At 41.6% G+C, this 22,264-nt stretch overlaps 1 protein-coding gene across 2 annotated transcripts; it reads right to left on the reverse strand.

Annotated features, from left to right (window-relative positions):
• Window positions 1-835: 835 nt before the first annotated feature.
• On the reverse strand, window positions 836-21,306 carry cep15 (centrosomal protein 15). 2 transcript variants are annotated; one of them, XM_070895231.1, is made up of 5 exons: window positions 21,110-21,306; window positions 20,760-20,897; window positions 8,297-8,420; window positions 5,248-5,322; window positions 836-3,874 (listed from the first exon to the last, which is right to left on the reverse strand). In XM_070895231.1, the coding sequence occupies exons 2-5, from the start codon at window positions 20,807-20,809 to the stop codon at window positions 3,632-3,634; spliced, it is 492 nt and encodes a 163-aa protein (XP_070751332.1). In that variant the 5' UTR covers window positions 20,810-20,897; window positions 21,110-21,306; the 3' UTR covers window positions 836-3,631. The 2 variants fall into 2 exon arrangements, with proteins under 2 accessions (XP_070751332.1, XP_070751333.1); XM_070895232.1 differs by having other exon boundaries at window positions 21,053-21,306.
• Window positions 21,307-22,264: the final 958 nt, after the last annotated feature.

The following is a 22,264-nucleotide window of genomic DNA, read 5'->3' on the forward strand; positions in this document are numbered from 1 at the left end:
AAGCTATCCAACTGTGGGAGCAGGGTAGAAATAGTTGCTGCAGGGCTCGTTTTGTAATTTGGGAACAGAGTAGGCCGTCTGGGGGCTGGGAATATATCAAAGGGGCTAGGGCCAGGGAGCACTCAGGAAACTAGTCTGTTCGCAATCAGTGGAGGGAACTGGGGGAAAAGGGACAGCATTAACAGTGCATGTGGGGGAGGGAAGAGAAGAGAGGAGTCTGAGTCAGGCACCAATTCAGGGCAACCTAGGACACAACTCGCAGATGTTTTGGGTCTGACAGCTTTCAAAGGCTGAGTGGCAGCACACAATGATGGGGAGGTAGCAGAGACCTACAGACTGCAGATTTTGGACTATGGTCACAGCAGCACGATTCCAAGCAGGAAGTCTGGAGCTTGAGCATTAAATGCACAAGAAAGTACTAAAGGACACTGCACATGTGAAGATGTCCCAAAAGATGATTAGAGATTTATCAGCAATCAAGGCCCAGGTCAATGATCCAAGCTTCGGCAACAGTTCAGAAGGCCTCTGAGGGAAAGTTGTTGGAACAATTTGAAACGTGGATTGGGAGGATGTGATTTATTTTTAGAATTATTTCCATGTTGCAAATAGTTTTATTTGAAGAATTTTCAGGTTTGATTGGTTGCTGGTTGTTCATAGGCTACTTTTTTGGGGAATTGGTTGATTTTAGTCAATAGACCATCTGCATCAATCAGCGTACTTTATGTACTATAGATTTTTACGTTATTTTCCACACCTTAAAGATTTCACATAGAAATAAATTGATATAGTAATTCAGCAATCTACATTCAACACCATAGCCAGAGGATCATACGCATGAGACTTGGGCAAATATATTTGTCAATTAACAAATTAATACATCATTTTAATCAAGTACAATATTGAAAAAAATGCTTGGGACCAGAATTTGCTTGAGTGACATGTCAGGAACATAAATCACCCCATTAACAGGGTCCTTACACAGTGAAATAGCAGCCCTAAATTTCTGCGGCAAGTTTCATTTGTATTTACGGCACAAATCCAGAAATTTCTTGACAGTCATGGAGAATTTGACAGCGAACTACCATTTTTGCGAAGTGAACGACAATTTGTAACATGGCATATCTCTTCCTCGCCACAAATTGCTGTTTTTTTAATGCACTAATAACGTTGTGTGCGTGTCGTTATTTTGGCAGCAAATTCTGGGCCATGATGTTTGATTTGGCAATTGTAAAGTACGTATAAAATCATAACAAATATATAAAAGCCTTCCTGTAAGATAACCAAGACAATTACACTTCTGTAAATACCTGGACACACATTTTCTATAACTTATGTTCCTCATCACCAGTATGGTTTACCCAATTTTCCTTTATTTAAGATTTTGCTTCCTCATTTTTTGCAGCAATCCAGATGTTTTCATGTTATCATTGGAGCTCAGTATTAGTGCAATACTGAAATATGAAATATTTAGCATACTTTTTTCTCCTTTTGTCAATCAATTTTCTCACTTCCTATCTTATTTGCAGTGTCACCCACATCATGAATAAAGTAACTTGACAGCAAACTCCTTCAACTAAAGGAAACACGATTACATTTATAATTTTCAAAGATTTAAAATCTTAAATTTGTTAATATCATCTCTCTCCTATTATTCGCTTTTCCTGAAGGTACGTGATGTTTCCTGGAATAAGACTTCACTGCAGTAAGCAGGCCTATGCTATCTTACCCAAGTGCCCATGAGCCTAGACACTAAACTATTTGACAATGGGTAGCATCATAGAGGCCAATTCTGCTCGAATCTAAAAGTCACAAAGTCCTCTTTCCAGCATGTATCACTGGGCATTGACAAGAGAGTTTCGGCTTATTTTTCTCATTATCCCATGGCCACGGAGGTCAATAATAGTATCCCAACACCAAGGTTCACATTAAGCTGTGCAGCCATGCAGCAGTCTGGAGTTCTCACGCAGTTGGGGCTCACCGGTTTTTAAATGGAAAAACCGCACATGCGTGGAAATTTGAATGGGCTGCGCAGCCTGTTAAAGGGGCCATGCACCCCCAAAAAATTAAAGGAAACATTGCCCGGCAACGATCAGTTAAGTAAACACAACCTGGGACTTTCCTGGTCTGCATGATTCATTACTTAACCAGCTGCTGCATTTACCTACTGGCCATCTTGGTACTCATCTATATTGTCATATATTTATAGCAATACACTGTAATTGATTACATGCCATTTCTTTGGTGTAAATATATTGCCTTTATACTAACATAACATAATATATTGTTATTCTGTCAATCATTTCACATCAAAATGAATGCGTGAAATATACCAGGATTGCAACTTAGAAATAGGTTCCCTCAACTATCAGAATCCAAATAAACAGGTATATTTTACGAGAAAATATATCTTTTAATACATAATGAGAATTGAACTCTTATCCACTAAAGCTATTTAACCATCTAAGGAGCCTAGCACCCAATTAATTCAAACCATACAAAAAATTAGGGCTAGTGATTCTAGCACTCAAATTTGTTCAGAAAACTACATTTTTGGGAGTTTCAATACAAAACTAAATATTCAAGATAATAAACCATGGACAAAAACTGTAGATATTCTCAGAATGTATTCATGGATGTTGCATCATGGTAAATCACTTGCTCGGACTATAATTTCAGTATCTGTTTATTAAGATAACGAAGCAGAGGAGTAGAGTTTCCACTTCTGGAGCAATTGGGAAACTGGGCGCAAATTACACTTGAAATTGTGCTGTTTTTCTGAAGTGAAGTTATGGTTCAAGTTACCACCCAAATCATTGGCATAATCACAAACATAAAATCTTCCATGAACCACCACAACTGAACGTAATCAGTTATTTTTCTCAGTCATAAAAATATTCATTGATGTTGTAACCTGGCGCAGTTTTATTCATATAGCTGAAAATGGATTTATCACAAAAATAAACATTTTTAAAAGCGTGTTGAGTCCTCTACCTGCGAGTTACCTGATTTTGTATCACTGAAATAACTTAAAAACTATACTGAACCATTTATTAGTTTCATTGGTGTACAGTAGGCAGTTTCATAGTAAACAAAAAATGGAAACACTTTTAAAATGTGCCTTTGAGTGCCTGTGCGCCTAAAAGAAAACTCAATTTGAAGAGCCTCCTCAAACGGCCGCAATTGGCAGAAACTCGCCATTGTTTCGATCTGGAGGTGTTGCTAGTTTTGTGGGCGGGGCGGCTTTGTGAGAAATGAATTTTAAGCCAGTGTTAAAGATTAAAGAAACTCTACTTAGGCTTGAAGTAACACGTTTAAAATTCCCTAATCTTTTGCGCTGGTTCGGTCGATTTCATCTATCTTGTGCTGATAATACGAGCGCAAACTCTATCCCAAAATGTTTTGCACTCTTACAGATTTCTCTGAATTTACTTTATAATGCACCCCATAATAGAAGTTTACAAAAAAAAATTTGCTAGTGCTATGTTGAGAAATTTTGAAAGCAGTAAAGCGTTCAGCAAAGGATTACATTATAATGTCTCGTATAAAAATCCCATGACCTATTCCGTTAACAGCAATGTCTGATCTAACAAATTGACCCAAAATTTAAGCGGTAACAGAAATATTTCCTATATTAGCCATCATTTTTATGAACTTTTGTTCTTTTTTGTTTTTCTGAGTGTGGAGACTGAGGAGGTGGTTTGAAAGCTGATGAAGGGGGTAAATTAATATTTTTAATGGTAACTTTGTCTCGAGGTGCTTCCTTCTGTGATTTTTTGTGTTTTGGATTCCTCACTTCAACAGGACTCTTTGTTCTCCCCAGTAAAAACTGTTCCCATTTAGGAAGTTGTTCTTCAACAGATGCCCAATATCTGGTCTGCATAGAATAAACAGAAGTTTTACAAATAGCAAATATAATTGCATTCTAGATAAATTCCTTCCATTTCCAAGTGAAGCACAAAAATTAACAAAATAGGATTAAAAAATGTTGTGCTTTTATTTCTGCACTGTGCATTTCTTTTCATTATTATTTCTTCTCTTTCTACTTCAGGTCCCGCCACATGATTTACTATTTACAAGTCAATGAAGGAGCAGCCAACCTGCTTCTTGGGCTCTACCAATGCTCACATGTATAGGAGACGAGAGCTTTTAAATAAAAAATTCTTGTGATGTGGACAATGTTGGCAAGGGCCTCATTTACTGCCCACTCTTCAGTGCCCTGAGAAGCTGGTGGTGACCTTCTTCAAGAACCACTGTAATCCTTGCAGTGATGGTGCTCCCACAACTGTGTTAGATAAGGAATTCCAGGATATTTTCTTGGCTCCATTCTGCAGCCCCCCCCCACCGCCCAACACGCATTTTGTGGTGTGGTAACCAAAATTGGTTCAGTATTGCAAGTGTAGTTTAACCAGTGCATTCTCAAGTCTCAGTACAACCCTTTTAGACTTGTATTCTACTGGTGTGTCTATATGCTCTAGCATCTTATTAGCTTCTATAATTATCGTAACATTGACTGGGCATTAAAAATGGCAAGTCTGCTACATCATTTGTGCTACATCATGTGTGTTCTCTCTTTTTATAACAGAAGGTGAAGAAATTATAGATTATGATTTGAGGTTCTATAGAGGAAGGTTACAAAAGTTAGAAGCACATACAAGTAAAAGACCAAATTTGGATTTTTTTTGGGGGTGGGGGGGGGTTGCAGTGGGTTGTTTTCTCGAGTTCGAGTCGCTATGCATCACACCATCCACAGGCAGGAAGCCATGCAGGTAATCTCTCCCTTGCATCTATCCACATCGATTTACTACAGCTGTAAGGTGCAAGGAGAGGTGACTTTTCAGAAGAAAACTGGAAAGCGGTAGCTGATTCTCCTTGAATCAGAATGCAATGCCTTTTGTGACACACAGTACTTGCAAATCTTATTGTTACAGAAGACATGCAAGTTTGGTATTTTTTTTAGAATTGTGGCACAAATCAGCACATTGAGTATGTGCTTCTGATATGAGCTTACAAACCAAACAGTGACATTTTATCAACCCCCACCCCAAAAAAGATTTTGTAAATGATTTATCCTGCAAGCTTTAATCTTCCTCCCATAAACTAGGGGGCAGTGCACTACAGCTCAAGAAAATCATTCTGCACACTCCCTATAATAATGATTAACTGATATTAATTTTGAAAATGTGAATAAGCCAAATTAAAATGCTGGTGCAACAATGATACTCAACAACAAAGGAAGTGGGCATGTACCTCAAGAGCGCTAACTGTAGGATGCAGATGTATATGCGCTCCGGCTCTTAGATTTTCCTCTGCTGTTTCCAAATCCTAAAAAAACACAATTTATATCTTTAATAAACAAATATTCAGTCAAACATTTTACATAGTCATCCATTATTAGTTATTATGCTTTATCATTTCCAAAATACAGAAATTCATATCTTGAGATTTAAATTCTCATTGAAGTGCTTGTTTAAAAATTAAACCAAACATATAGACGGATTACTGTGGCAAATAAAGTGTTCATCTTTCAATTAGCAGGTTGGAGATCCTAGTCCGTGCATTTTTGATCCCTTGAGCTGGCCTGAGCAGCTGGAGGAGCAATAGTGAAGCTATATTTCGTAAGGTCGAAAGAGCCGTTAGGGTCACTCCCGAGCTAGGAAAAGTGCTTTATACCAAGACAACTTGGTTATATAGTGTACGTTGCGCCAGGGAACAGAAATATACATTAGTTGGACATTGGTTTCTTCTTCACTCCCCCCTCCCAATTCCTCACAAGCAGGCTCATTTGAGAGCTGAATAAGAATGAAAAGGAAAACTAGATTAAATATTAATGAAAAAAATTGGAATGGGTTCCTTGATGACTCACTAAGTTTATTGATGGCCCCAATTTTAACTCCAGGCGGGTGGGTAGCGAGGAGAATTAGAAACTAGCCACTGTATCAGAAACCAGGCCTGAGATATTTTAACTTCCGGGCCTCATTAACATAAAGTGGGTGGGAAGCAGCTGCCATCCTCCAGAAAATCGGGCTGCCCTTGGCCAGCCACCATCATAAAAGATAGATATGGGGAAGGGAATTCCAGGAAGATTCGAGGGAGGGGCTACGTCAGGTCAGGGGAGCACGTGACTTTCCTTGTGGGGCGTAGAACAGCATTCCTGCTTTTCTTGACCCATTAAAGAAAGTTAAAATTAAACAGATTGGTTTGGCCTCCTTCATGTTCCCGGCAGCTCCGGAGTCTTTTGCCTGGTAGGAAAGCCACACAGGCCCAAGTTAAAATTGCAGTCGGAGCCCAATGACATCATCAGACCACAAATTGCCCATTTAAAGAAGGATCCCACCAACTTTGGGCAGGGGCCACCTGTCCAGAATCCAGAGTAAAATCAGTGGTTGGCAGAATCCAGGCACTTTTACAGCAGGTAAATATCCCAGGGCATTTTAACTGCCCACCTGCCACGTTTCCACTGAGCAGATAAGGTTATAATCGCTGTCAATGAGTTGCTGAGCCATGCATTCCCGTGAGATCTCCGATTTAATGTTCGATCTGTGCTGCTAATTGCTCTCTAATGCAGCAGTAGTAGGGGCACTACAATTGATCCCAGCAGTGTTCAAGTGTGCATGTCAGCTGAGGACAGGATCAGGCTCAGCTGTAATAGCTACTATCTTGCTGAAATCACCAAGGCTCAACAATGAATAATACAACAAGAAAAAGTGGCTGTAGAAGTGGACTCATCAAGTAGTCAACATCTACAGAAGAGGAGAAAATTAGAAAGAAAAAGAGAAAAATAGCAGCATGCTATCAATAGTTTCAAGAGCTCTCCAAAAGGAAGGATATTCCAAGTAGAGCAAACTGTAAAATGTTTTGAAACGGACTTTTAAGGCTCAGATATACTGCAGTTTTTGCATAAAGGTGAGGAAGAAAGTCACACTAGCTTCCCATGAACTTAACATTAGCAAAGAGTATCTGAGTCATCACCTCTTCATTATCAAAATGTCATTCACCATTTGCCTACCAACAAGCAGAACTCCGCATACTCATGCAAGCACACATGCAGAGGCAAGCAGAGCACAGCTTGGCTGACCAAAGTACAATGTAGAGCCACCAGTACAATTCTACACTGCCAACTCCATGCTGCTTTAAGTCTCAAAACGGTATCTCATTAAAATTATGATGACAATTTCTACATAAGGTTTTATTAAATTGCGGAGAAGCAGTGGAACTAAAACTGCTGGCCTGGTCACACGCTGCCCTGGTGGCCCAGTGTTAGTCATCAGAGGCTGTGCAGAGTGCGCAGCTACCCTTCCCTTTAATTGAAAAGGAGGGGCGTTGAAACGCGACAGCGCTAGGCGGAGCATTTGCGTAGTGCCAAACATTTTGCCCCAGTAGCACCCCCAAAGAAAGTGGAGTGCCGGAAATTGCACTCCGCTTCCTTTGAGGGGTGGTAAGCCCAATTCAGCGGCGGGGGTGGATCTTCAGCGCCGGGCACTAAAAGTACCGGCCCCAAACTGCCCCCAATCGGGGCATGGGGCAATTTCGCCCCCCAAATTCTTCCAACCTCTCTTTGCTCTTTTGGTGAAGAACTTACATTTATATCCTCTAATCACAACTCACTGATGAGTGGAAAAGTTTGTCATTATCAAAACTTCTCAAATTTTAACACCTCTATTAGATCTCCTCTTAATCTTCTCTTTCTAATGAAAAAGCTCCAGTTTCTCTCGTCTTTCCTCATGTCTCATCTCTGGTATCAACTCTTTTCTGTACCTATTCCATAGTCTCAATATCCTTCCTAAAGTAAATCGCCGTATTTTCATCCTGGAAGGAATCAGAGAGGAAAGTTCCAAAGAGCTAAATCAGACAGCTTAATGGCTCTGTTAAAGTTTATTCTCGATTATTCACTATCAACAGTAATTTCTCATTTTATGGAAGAAAGAATATTCCTGTTGCCCAATTCACCAGCTATAAAGAAAAATATAATCCAATGATTTAGCCATGGCAGTGCAAAAAGAATGACAAATGATTTAAAGTTGTTATGCACAAAGCTCTAGAGAGGAGTAAAATATGCAAGACAATCAGCAGTCAATACCTGCGACCTAAACTATACTCACAATCGAAGATTATGAGCATTTTCTCTTTGAAGTTTTGTATACGAGTTACATTAATTCTTCTAAAAATTCAGTGAGACCAGACAAGCCATCAAAAAAGTTTATTTAAACCCTGATTAACAAAAGCTGACACGATAGAATTAAGCAATATTTTAAAGACAGGCAAAAATAACTCAAGGCCTTGGGCGACAATTACTTACTTTTAAAAGTGATGCATTTCTTTCATTAGCTGACTCAAACCTTGCTGCTTGCAGTTTTTTCTCATTCATCTGACCTTCAAGCTGGTTTTCCATTTGCTGAAGCAGTGTAGTTCTCAGACCTAATCTAAAGAGAGCAAAAGTGGAACACCAAATTGTACCAGTCCTGATTCCCATACGACTTCAAATAAAAATGTTCAAGAAGTCAATAACAAGGCACTCAGCTAATAGTTCAACCTGCTGGTACCCAAGCTCTTCCATTTTAGCATCCAATTGGAATTTTGGATATACCAATGTATCTGAGGGCAAAAATCTGTGGCCTTCCTACCACAAGCCCAGCAGGACTACAACAGAAAGGATGCAAACTAAGAAGCCCCCTTATCACTTTCCACAGGACCTTGTTTAGGTGGACCCTTCACCTGCATGAAGCATGCCCCCTTCCCCAACAGAGTTTCCTCATCCCTGACCTGGGAATCGAACAGCAGTCCAGTACTCCGTGAAGGTATGTGTAGCAGCTGCCAGTTGGCTGAAGTGGGATACACCTTGGGGTCAAAGTCTGGGTTGTTGCTCCGACCCCAGAAGATTTTAAAAATGCCAACATCTTCAGCACTACATCCTTTTCCCCCTCCCACCCACTCTTTGTTGCTTTTTGCATCCTTTCCACCCCATCCCCTCTGGTGGGCACCCAAAAAGTGCTTGTAATAGTTGGGCATTTGCCCATGATATTAAAATTAGATAACTTTTGGCATATTTTGGCAAAGTAAGCACAGTAGATTGTGTGGATTGGAGATGAAGTTATAAAGGGACACAAAGTAAGTGGGCAAACTATGGCAGATGGAGTTCAATGTGGGGAAGCGTGAGGTCATCCATTTTGGATCTGAGAAACATGAATCAGAATATTTTCTGAACGATGAGAGACTAGGAGCTGTGGAGAAACAAAAGGATTTAGTTGTCCATGTACACATATCACTAAAGTCTACAAGCTAGTCTACAAGTACAAAAGGTAATCAAAAATGCTAATGAAATGTTGGTCTTTATTTCAAGGGGTTTGGAATTGAAAAGTGAGGCACTGATGCTTTAGGTGTAGAGCTTTGGTCAGACCCCACCTAGAGTATTGTGTTCAGCCATGATTTTATTGAATGGCGGAGCAGGCTCGAGGGACCAAATGGCCTACTTCTTATGTTCTTATGTTTTGGGCATCAAACCTCAATACGCCTCAGATTCACCAAGACAATACAGGGCTTAGAGAGTTAAATTATGAGGATAGTTTGTACAAACTTGGCTTGTATACTTTTGAGTTTAGATGATTGAGGGGTGATCTAATTGAAGTGTTTAAAATGATTAAGGGATTTGATAGGGTAGATACAAAGAAACTATTTCCTCTGGTGGGGCATCCAGAAGAAGAGGTCTTAATCTTAAAAGTTAGAGCTAGGCCATTTAGGAGTGAAAACAGGAAGCACTTCTTCCATATAAAGGGTGGTGGAAATCTGAAAGGCTGCGGTTGCAGGGTCAATTAAAATTTTCAAGACCAAGATTGATAGGGCATCTGGGACCTGAGTGAACAGGGCAACCTTAACCAATGATATTTAAGGAATGGAAAATACACACAGAAAGGGTTCAAAAGGAAGTGAATTCAATGTCAAATCAAGTACAGAAAGAGAAATAAAGGGAGGGAAAGAAAGATTGGATGAGAAAGAGAAAAAAAGAGAGACAGAAAGGAAAAGGAAGAAATTATTTTTAACATTTTAAAAATCTGCACTAAAAATTTAAAACCTGAAGAAATGAGACTCCATATTTGTAATAATCAATTTTCGGTGTCAGAGGTTGATTGTTGGTCATTAACACTTATATCGTTAAAAGGGTATATCATCATCATAGGCAGTCCCTTGGAATCGAGGAAGACTTGCTTCCACTCTAAAAATGAGTCCTTAGATGGCGGAACAGTCTAATAAGAGAACCACAGTCCCCGTCACAGGTGGGACAGATAGTCGTTGAGGGAAAGGGTAGGTGGGACCGCTTTGCCGTATGCTCTTTCCGCTGCCTGCGATTGATTTCTGCATGCTCTCAGCGATGAGACTTGAGGTGCTCAGCGCCCTCCCGGATGCACTTCCTCCACTTAAGGCGGTCTTTGGCCAGGGACTCCCAGGTGTCAGTGGAGATGTTGCACTTTATCAGGGAGGCTTTGAGGGTGTCGTAACGTTTCCTCTGCCCACCTTTAGCTCATTTGCCGTGAAGGAGTTCAGAGTAGAGCGCAAACTTTGGGAGTCTCGTGTCTGGCATGCGAACAATGTGGCCTGCCCAGCGGAGCTGATCAAGTGTGGTCAGTGCTTCAATGCTGGGGATTTTGGCCTGGTCCAGGACGCTAAAATTGGTGCGTCTGTCCTCCCAGGGGATTTGCAGGATCTTACGGAGACATCGTTGGTGGTATTTCTCCTGCGACTTGAGGTTTCTACTGTACATGGTCCATGTCTCTGAGCCGTACAGGAGGGCGGGTATTACTACAGACCTGTAGACCATGACTTTGGTGGCAGATTTGAGGGCCTGGTCTTCAAACACTCTTTTCCTCCAAAAAGGATACATACACTTATAATAACAAGACTTAACTTTCTGTGGCGAGTTTAATGGGAAAATACGGCAAGTTCCTAAGTGAAGGTGGAGACTGAGGACGAGATGAACACGCAACTCAGACAGCAACTCGTGGATATTCACAGTTAATCGCGCATCTGCTCCTTGCCTAAAATTGTTGTACCATTTACTCATAAATAACGGCAAGCGCCATTAGTCTTGCCATTATCTTGACAGAAAAATCTGGCCCAATGTTTGTCACTCCTACTTGTACTGGAATAGTACAGCTATAATTTCAGGTTTTAATTCTGGGATCACATTCCCCTGATATACCATAACAATTTGTGCTGCTGCACATCGATGATTCTTGTGGTGAGCATCTTTACTGATCAGTGGTCTAGCATCGATCCAAATGTTCATTATTTTTAATTTTTTTAACTTTGGGGCAGAAGAGCATTTTTGTATTCCCAAGGAGTCTAGGGATAGTTGTATATCTGATCCATAATGGTGGGTGAATACATTTTCCCTCTAGGAAGGGCTATATATTTGAATAATTTATTCTTCAGAAGTTCCTGAGGGACAACTCATGCCTCATTTGTACATCCATTTCAATGTAAAATAAATCCAAACTGCATTTGGTTTATTCTGTACAAGCAATTGTCATTAAAATGAATTTGTAAGCACAGGTCATGAAAATTTATTCGAACAAATATTATATGTAGTTCACTGGGATGCTAGGTGATACAAGGCAGGTGGAGAAAAATATGGGATAATTTGTTCACGACAAATTCCCCACAATGCAATTTCCCATTCAAGGCAAGGTGCATACCCCTCAAAAAAGATGAGAAAATCTGACAAAATGGTTTGCTCAACTACACCTCCTAGTGGGCAACTGAAGAGCATTACAAGAAAAAACAAAACCAACAGATTGGCCTGGATTTTGAGTTTGGTGGCGTACCTATGGTGTACGCTGCCGGCATCCAAACAGTATGCATACTTATTTGATGGGGACGCTCCTTCGTGGACTTGCTGGCAAATACTGCGTAGTAGAGTGCAGCACAGTGGGTCCACAGATCCCAGGGGCGCAGCATGTGTGGAAGTGTAGCTGGGATCACATTTAGGGCCAGTGCTCCAATCAGCAAACAGAAGCAAGATGTGGGAGAATTGATCTCTGAAGCTTGGACCTGAGTGGCAGCACCAGTGGAGGCAGCAGTACATAAACAGAGCGGGACCCAAGGACAGCGCAGACCTGAGCGGCAGCAGCACAATTTAGGCAAATTCAAAAAACAAAAAAACAAAGAATGACGTCACAGGACAGCAGGTAGGTGGGTGAGTATTAACGTTTTTTTTCTCTTTAAGGTAGGACAGTGGTTTAAACTAAGAGCTGGGAAACTATAACACACTTCTGTCCCGAGCGAACACATCTGCAGTAAATTAATCTGTCTCAAATCTCTCCGGCTCAGAGTCTTTGAACAGGTGTGCAAGTTGGAGACACTCCAACACATAAGGTGAGGGGGGAGGAGTATCTGGACAGTTTGCTCCAGACTTCAGTCACATCTCAGAGAGATGCAGTTCAGAGCAGGGTTGGTGTGCAGAGTAAGGGGAACCCAGGTAAGAAAGAAACGAGGATCCACAGAAACTGATCCTATCCAACAGGTACAATGTACTTGCTACTTGTGAGGGTAAGGATAGAGACTGCTGGAAGGACAGCCAGAGTGCGGACTATGATACTTTGGGAGCAGAAGGCTGTCCAAAGGGGGGGGGGGGGGGGGAGACGGAGGAGAGGAAGCATATTTGTGATGGTTGTAGAGGATTCTATAATTAGGGGGACAGATAGCATCATTTGTAAGCAAGATCGAGAGTTCCACAAGGTATGCTGCCTATATGGTGCCAGGGCAAGGGACATCTCGATCCGGCTTGAAAGGATATTGGAGAGGGAAGGGGAGGATCCAGTCATTGTGGTCTATGTTGGGACCAACGACATAGGGAAGAATCGGCAAGAGGTCCTGTTTGTGGAGTACCAGGAACTAGGAGCTAAATTAAAGAACAGGACAACATAAGAACATAAGAAATAGGAACAGGAGTAGGCCATACGGCCCCTCGAACCTGCTCCTCCATTCAATACGACCATGGCTGATCTGATCATGGACTCAGCTCCACTTCCCCGCCCGCTCCCCATTACTCCTTATCGTTTAAGAAACTGTCTATTTCTGTCTTAAATTTATTCAATGTCCCAACTTCCACAGCTCTCTGAGGCAGCGAATTTCACAGATTTACAACCCTCTGAGAGAAGAAATTTCTCATCTCTGTTTTAAATGGGTGGCCCCTTATTCTAAGATCGTGCCCTCTAGTTCTGGTCTCTCCCATCAGTGGAAACATCCTCTCTGCATCCACCTTGTCAAGCCCCCTCATAATCTTATATGTTTCGATAAGATCACCTCTCATTCTTCTGAATTCCAATGAGTAGAGGCCCAACCTACTCAATCTTTCCTCATAAGTCAACCCCCTCATCCCTAGAATCAACCTAGTGAACCTTCTTTGAACTGCCTCCAAAGCAAGTATATCCTTTTGTAAATATGGAAACCAAAACTGCACAGTATTCCAGGTGTGGCTGCACCAATACCTTATATAGCTGTAGTAAGACTTCCCTGCTTTTATACTCCATCCCCTTTGCAATAAAGGCCAATATCTGCATACCTTTTGTGTTTCATGCACAAGTACCCCCAGGTCCCGCTGTACTGCAGCACTTTGCAATCTTTCTTCATTTGAATAATAATTTGCTCTTTGACCTCAAAGATTATAATCTCTGGATTATTACTGAGCCACATGCAAATTGGTGTACAGATAAGCTGATTAGGGAGGTGAACACTTGGCTAAAGTAGTGGTGTGGGAAAGAGGGGTTCCATTGCATGGGGCATTGGCACCAGTATTGGGACAGGAAGGAACTGTACCATTGGCACGGGCTCCACCTGAACTGTTCTGGGACCAGGATCCTAGTGGAAAGGATAGATAGGGCAGTCACAAGGACTTTAAACGAGTAAATGGGGGGGGTGGGGGGCTCAGGTAGAAATTGTAGTGCAAATAGTTCAAAAACAAACAAAAGGGAAGAGAGTAGAGCAACAGTTAGAAATTGTGCTTTCGGTACTACTGGTAAATGAAAAACTAAAAGATGTAAAGTGATTAAACCAAGAGAGAGAAATAAGAAACATGCAAGTAAAACATTAGAGCTGAAGGACCGGCTATGATGCGTGGCCCAAATAAGCATTCTTTATACAAAAGCATGGAGTATAAGGAATAAATCAAATAAACTGCAGGTGCAAATTCAAATTGGAGGGTATGACATGGTAGCTATTACTGAGACATGGCTGCAACACATTCAGGGTCGGGAACTAAATATGCCAGGATATAAGATCTACAGGAAAGATATGGAAAATGACAGAGGGGGATGGAGTAGCCTTAGTGATTAAGGATGAAATCACTTCAATGGTAAGAGAGGATATAACGAGAGGTGAGCAGGTAGTGGAGACTTTATGGGTAGAATTAAGAAATATGAAAGGATTTAAGACTGTAATGGGAGTTGCGTTTTGGTCCCCTGCTGGCAGCTGTGTAGAGCTAGATTGTATGAATGCAGATATTAGACAAGTGTGTAGCAAAGGCAGAGTGGTTTTAATGGGAGGATTTTAACTTTCATATAGATTGGGATAAACAGACTAACCCTTTAGAAAGGTAGTGAATTTCTTGAGTGTGTCCAGGATAATTTTCTACAACAATATGCCCTAGAAGCAACAAGGGGGCATATCTTATTAGATTTAGTAATGAGTAATGAGCCAGATTTAGTTAATAGCCTAATGGTGCCTGAACATTTAGCCAATAGCGATCATAAGATGATTGAGTTCAAAGTAGTGTTTGAAAGGGAGAAACGCAAAACAGCTACTAAGATTCTAGATTTAGGTAAGGCCGACTTCAATGGGATGAGAGTCCACAGTAAACTGGGAAAATGTATTAATGGGTAAAAAAAAAACAGAAGATCAGTGGGAGATGTTCAAAAAATAATTTGTGACCCAGAACTAGTTTATATCCCTGAGGTGCAAGAGCTCCACTTGACCCAAAAAACAGCCATGGATGACGAAAGAGGTAAGGGACAGCATAAAACTAAAGAAAAAGCACACAAAACTGCAAAAAAAAGTACAGATCCTGGCAGATGGGAAAGATGCAAAGAACAGCAAAGAGTCACAAAACAGATAATAAGAACTACAAAAAGGGAGTATGAAAAGAAACTTGCAAGGGCTATCAAAGTCAACATAAAAGTTTTTAATAATTATATCAGGAAAAAGAGGTTAGTCAGGAGCAATGCTGGCCCCTTAAAAATTGGTGATACCGTCAACGATAATGGCCAGGAAATCCCAGCCTCCTCGGGTCTGTACGGAGTGTGTACGGACCCGGGAAGGCATCGCAAAAGCTGGTTTTTAGTGCACAATGTGTATGCGCCGAAAACTGGCTTTTCCAATCTGTCAAGCTCCAGCTTGACAGATCCTCTGTATCTTGGGAGCGAGGACATTCGCATGGGCAAGATTGCAGTCTTTACCTATATCTTGCCCAACAAATGTCCTGAAAACTCCTGCACCTGATAAAAGCAGGCACATGGCCTACTTTTACAGGCGTAAGCGTTTTAAAACATACAAAAACAAGTAATAATAAAAGAAAATTTAAAACACATTTTATTGTTAAAAACCCTGCCCACTACGGTAAGTTTATTTTAAACCATAATTTAAAAAACGTTTTTAAAGATCGGATTTTTTTTTCTAAGACATTTATTAACTTTAATTTCAATTAATTTTAATTATGTGAGGTGTGTTTTTTATTTTTTATTATGGTGTTTAGTGTATTTGTTTTTTTCCTTCATTAATAGCAATGAGAACTCGTAGATGCGGAATTCTCATTGCTATTAATGAGAAAGCTGTGGAATACTGTACCTGATTGGCTGTGCAGTCACAGGTGACTGCACCTTCTGCGTGCGAACCTCGAGGACTGGAGCGCGCTTCGCAGCACGGGAAGAGAAGGCCTCCCCAACGGAATCGCAGGCTCCTGTGGGACCACCAGGTAAATTCGGAAAAATTCACCGGTCAGAGGCGTTCATCCAAAAGAAGCCTCGACCGGAATTTCAGGGCCAATAAGGAAATGGCAGACATGTTGGAATAATTATTTTGTGTCAGTATTTACAGTAGAAGAGGATAGCATGCTGGAAATCCCAAGGAAACTAATATTGAATCAGGGACAGGGACTCAATAAAATTAATGTCAGTAAGATAACAGTAATGAAGAAAATAGTGGCACTAAAGAGTGACAAATCCCCAGGACCAGATGGTTTCCATCCAGGGCTTTAAAGGAAGTAGGTGAGCACATTGCAGATGCCTTAACTACAATCTTCCAAAGTTCTCTCGATTCAGGAACCGTGCCTTTAGATTGGAAAACTGTGCATCTCATAAGAACATAAAAAATAGGAGCAGTAGACCTCCTGGCCCCTCGAGCCTGCTCTGTCATTTAATAAGATCATGGCTGATCTGATCATGGACTCAGCTCCACTTCCCTGCCCGCTCCCCATAACCCTTTATTCCCTTATTGCTCAAAAATCTATCTCCACCTTAAATATATTCAATGACCCAGCCTCCACAGCTCTCTGAACAGCTTCCAATGCAATTAAATACGGAGACCAAAACTGTACGCAATACTCCAGATGTGGCCTTACCAATACCCTGGACAGTTTGTAGCAGGACTTCTCTGCTTTTATACTCTATCCCCCTTGCAATAAAGGCCAACATTCCATTTGCCTTCCTGATTACTTGCTGTATCTGCATACTAACTTTTTGTGTTTCAAGCACAAGGACCCCCAGGTCTCTCTGTACTGCAGCACTTTGCAAGTTTTCTCCATTTAAATTATAATTAGCTTTTCTATTTTTTCTGTCAAAGTGGATAACCTCACATTTTCCCACATTATACTCCATCTGCCAAATGTTTGCCCACTCACTTAGCCTGTCTATATCCCTTTGCAGATTTTTGTGTTCTCCTCACAATTTGCTTTCCCACCCATCTTTGTATCATCAACAAACTTGGCTACAATATACTCTGTCCCTTCATCCAAATCATTAATATAGATTGTAAATAGTTGAGGACCCAGCACCAATCCCTGCAGCACCCCACTAGTTACTGTTTGCCAACCGGAAAATGACCCATTTATCCTGACTCTCTGTTTTCTGTTAGTTAGCCAATCCTCTATCAATGCTAACATATTACCCCCAACCCGGTGAACTTTTATCTTGTGCAGTAACCTTTTATGTGGTATCTTATCAAATGCCTTCTGGAAATCCAAATACACATCCACTGGTTCCCCCTTATCCACCCTGCTCATTACATCCTCAAAGAACTCCAGCAAATTTGTCAAACATGATTTCCCTTTCATAAAACCATGTTGACTCTGCTTGATTGAATCATGCTTTTCCAAATGTCCCGCTACTGCTTCTTTAATAATGGACTCCAGCATTTTCCCAACGACAGATGTTAGGCTAACTAGTCTATAGTTTCCTGCTTTTTGTCTGCCTCCTTTTTTAAATAGGGGCATTACATTTTCGGTTTTCCAATCCACTAGGACGGCCCCAGAATCCAAGGAATTTTGGTAGATTATAATCAATGCATCCACTATTTCACTCCGATATTTAAGAATGGCGAGAGAAGTAAACCAGGGAATTATAGACCAGTTACCATAACATCTGTTGTTGGGGAAGTTGCTAGAGTCTATAATTAAGGATAGGGTGACTGAACAACCCAATATTCGGTTGATCAGAGAGAGCCAGCAAGGTTTTGTGAAAGGTAGGTTATGTATGACAAACCTGATTGAATTTTTTGAGGAGGTAAAGTATTGGACAGGGAAATGTCTACGGATGTAATTTATATGGACTTCCAGAAGATATTTGATAAAGTTCTACATAAGAGACTGTTAACTAAAGTAGAAGCCCCTGGAATTGAAGGCAAATTATTGACCTGGTTAGGAAACTGGCTGAGTGGCAGGAGACAGAGAGTAGGGATAATGGGTAGGTACTCTAATTGGCAGGATGTGACTTGTGGTTTCCCACAGGGATCTGTGTTGAGACCTCAACTATTCACAATATTTATTAACGACTTTGATGATGGGCATAGAAAGCCACATATCCAAATTTGCCAATGACACAAAGATTGGCTGCATTGTAGGCAGTGTAAATGAAAGCATAAAATTACATTAGGTGAATGGGCAAAACTGTGGCAAATGGATTTCAATGTGAAGTCATCCACTTTGGACCTAAAAGGGATAGAACAGGGTACTTTCTAAACGGTGAAAAACTAAAATTAAAAACAGCGGAATCCAAAGAGACTTGGGGGTCTAGGAACATAGATCATTAAAATATCATGAACGAGTACAGAAAATAATCAAAAAGGCTAATGGAATGCTGGCCTTTATATCTTAGAGGACTAGAATACAAAGGGGTAGAAGTTATGCTGCAGCTATACAATGTCCTTGTTAGACCACACCTAGAGTACTGTGAGCAGTTCTAGGCACCACACCTTAGAAAGGATATATTGGCCTTGAAGGGAGTACAGCATGGGATTGCCAGAATAATACCAGGACTTCAAGGGTTAAATTACGAGGAGAGACTATGCAAATTAGGGTTATATTCACTAGAATTTAGAAGGTTAAGGGGTGATCTGATCAAAGTTTTCTAGATATTAAGGGAAACAGATAGGTTAGATAGAGAAAAACGATTTCCGATGATTGGGGAGTCTAGGACTAGGGGGGGCATATTCTAAATATTAGAGCCAGACCTCTCAGGAGTGAAATTAGGAAACACTTCTACACACAAAGGGTGGTAGAAGTTTGGAACTCTCTTCCGCAAATGACAATTGATGTTAGATCAATGGTTAATTTTAAATCTGAGATAACCGGGGGGGGCGGGGGGGGGGAATTCTGGTCGGAGGCTTCCTTCAGACAAACGCCTCCGACCCGAAAAATTTTTGCGAAAATACCTAGTGATCACAGAGACGCCTTTGATTCCGGTCGGAGGCCTTCATTCGATGTGCAGCGTACAGGGATATGACTTCCCTGTACATACAAAAATGTTGGAGTCACGTGGGCCTGGACCACCAATCACGAGGTAGTATTCTCATTGATAATAATGGGAACTCCATTTTTACAAGTTCCCATTACTATCAATGAGCAGAACGCCCTAAAATAAGAAATTGAACATAATAAATTTTTAAAAGTCATATTTAAAATTAATTGAAATTAAAGTTAATTAAATATTTTAGAAAAAAAATATATTTTGAGGAATTTTTTTTGTGTGTTTTGATAGGGTTTAAAAGAAACTTACCATAATGGACAGGGTTTTTAACATAAAAATGTATGATTAAATTTAACTTTTATATGTTTTAAAACTATTACACTGGCAAAATTAAGCTATATGCCTGCTTTTCCCTGGCATAAAAGTTTGAAGGACATTCACTGGGCAAGAGATGGGCAAATAGCCCAACCTCTCCTGCGCAGAAGTCCTTCGCCTGGGGATGCAGAGGATGTGTCAAGAGAAATCTTGATGGATTGGAAAAGCCGGTATTCGGCGCAGGCGCATTGCGCCCCAAAACCCGGCTTTTGCAAGGCCTTGCCGGGTCCATGCACACTTCATATGGACCCGGCGAGGCCGAAAGTTTAGGCCCAATAGATTTTTGTTAACCAAAGGTATTAAGGGATATGGGCCAAAGGTGGGTATATGGAGTTAGGTTGCAGATCAGCCATGATCTCATTGAATGCCAGAACAGGCTTGAGGAGGAATGACCTACTCCTGTTTCTATGTTCTCAGAGAAAGAATAAAAGGAAATAAAAACAGGAAAAGAATAAATAAAACCAAGGAAAGGAGGAGGCAGATTCCAGTCGTTTAATGGCACTCAGGAGAATCAGGATGGAATTCAGTTAAATTAACTTCTGCTACATTCCCATTTCTTTTAAAGAAACACAAATTTAACATCCGCTATAAGTTAAGATGATTGTGTGTGTATGCCTGTCAATTTGTGCTAATATTAAACATTTTCTCTGAGTGGCATCCCAAATGAGACACTCATGTTTATATAAAGTTGTAGAACCTAAGAAATAGGAGCAGGAGTAGGCCATATGGCCCCTCGAGCCTTCTCCGCCATTTAATACGATCATGGCTGATCCGATCATGGACTCAGGTCCACTTCCTTGCCCGCTCCCCGTAATGTTCCTCGATGTCATCTAATTGGGAAAAAAAAACTTTAAAAAAAATTCCAATACAGTAATAAAGAATCAGATGAAGATTTTTTAATTCATCCCTTCACCTGTTTCCACCAGATGTAACATTTTCATATATAATTGCTGGGCAGTTGGTGGGCAATTAGCCCAACTCTGTGCCAGCAATTAGGTTTCCAATGTTGGTGCGGATGATCTGTCAAGTCGGAACTTGACAGATCGTCAGTTTGGGATTTAACTTGCTGTCCATTTCAAAGGTGGTCTGACGTCATACTCCCGTAGTACGCCATCATACCCACTGCAAATTCTGCCCCATTATCCTTGTCTGCTATACTGGTGAGGGCCTGGGACACAAAATAGATGGGAACAGGTAATTCTGTGGGTTGCATTACTCACCAATTCAGAATGTCACTTCACTATTGCAACTGCAACCTAACCTTAAATATTATATTCTCAATACTTAACATTAGTTTTGATGCACTGATGCAAATCTAAACTGTAATTACAGTAACATATACTCTAGCCAAAGTATAAAACGGCTTGAATTTGTTGAGCAATGCGCAAGGTACAAGATAAAGTAGTTTACCCCAATTCACTTCTGTTAACATTCACTTACATTTCTTCATGACGCTTGCTCAACTTAACTTCATGGGCTAAATAAGACATTTTCAATCAATGAAGTCCGTGTTTCTTGTACTGCTGGTGACCCAGCTCCTTAATTAAGTATCTCACACACTGAAATGTCAGCAAGCATCTATTGGTGTAAGCAAAACAAAAATCAGTTAACGCAAGGTTCATGGCAGCATGGATTGAAATGTCCCACCTTCACCATGTGGTGGGCGCCCACAGACAGAGGCCGGAACATCCCCTGCTTGAAACAAAAACATAAAACAGTTGCATCAAACCTACAAATATAAAGTCTGTCGCCGCTTCTGTAGCTTTATTTGTAACCGTGCAGGATCTTACCGCCCCGCATCACCAAGCCGCCGGCTGAGAGCAAGCAGCACGCCCGGCTCAGCGAGCCTTATCGGGGGCAGGCCGCACCGATACCGCGCGGCATTCTCCCCGGACCAGGCCCCTCCGCTCCGGCCCGGCCTCCCGCCGATCCAGCGCACTGTCAGCAGCCCGGCCGACGCTGTCGTCCAGGAAACCGGCGTCACCGTGCAGGGCATTCTGGGACAGCAAATGGCTTCCGGCGGTTGGTCACCATGGTAACTACTCTGGCGCTGGCAGCTCCAGATCTGTTCAAATCACTGGAGTCTCATTCTTTGTTTTAAAACTTTAATTCGTCGAACGCAGCAGCAGCAATTCTTTTCTTCTCTTCCCCTCCTCCCTTTGAAGGTGCTGCCTCAGAATCTTCCTGTACTCACCCAACCCCAAACAGACATGTTCCCCCTTGGGGATAAGCAGGCTCACAGTCAGGATTGATCCGTTCCCAGATGGTAAATTGTTGTATTGGCGGAGAGACTTCGCTATTAAGCGATAAATCCAGCAGAAGAGATTTGAAATATATGATTTCCCACCCAACTCTCCTAACCAACTGCAATCACTCAGCTTGACTGCACAGCAAACATCACAAGATTACAAATAAGGAAGATCAGTTGGCTGCTCTGAATTAATCTATCCACAGTAGGGTTGGCATCTCTGGTTGGAGGCATTCCTGGCGGTTTGATCGTGTGACATTCTGACCAGATGATCTTTGATCATGCACTGTCTGATCAGGTGTCATCTGCACATGTTACTGCAGTTACCTTATTAAGGGGCCATTACAGGAAATCGGCGCTGTCGCGGCCTGCAACACCATCAGCAGGCCGAGGCCATTACAGGGAGCAGCGCGTGCTGCTGCAGGAGGGTGACGGCTGCGAAGCCAGGTCGCTGATTGCAGTGCAGGCAAGCACAGCAGGAGGGGCGAAGGAGTGGCAAGAGTTTGTAGATGGAGGTGACCGGGGCCCAGGAGAGGCGCGAGTTTGGGGCTCAGAGGAGGCGAGGGCCCAGGGTACCAGCACGGGCCAGCCCACATTGCGATATGTGTACGCGCTGGGTCCGTGCAGCAGAGCTGGTCTCCAGTCGTCTTGGTTGATCCTTGCCACTGATACAAGACCTAGCTCTGTCAAGCCCGTG

The sequence above is a fragment of the Pristiophorus japonicus genome, chromosome 12 (assembly GCF_044704955.1).
Source record: "Pristiophorus japonicus isolate sPriJap1 chromosome 12, sPriJap1.hap1, whole genome shotgun sequence".
NCBI lineage: Eukaryota > Metazoa > Chordata > Chondrichthyes > Pristiophoridae > Pristiophorus > Pristiophorus japonicus.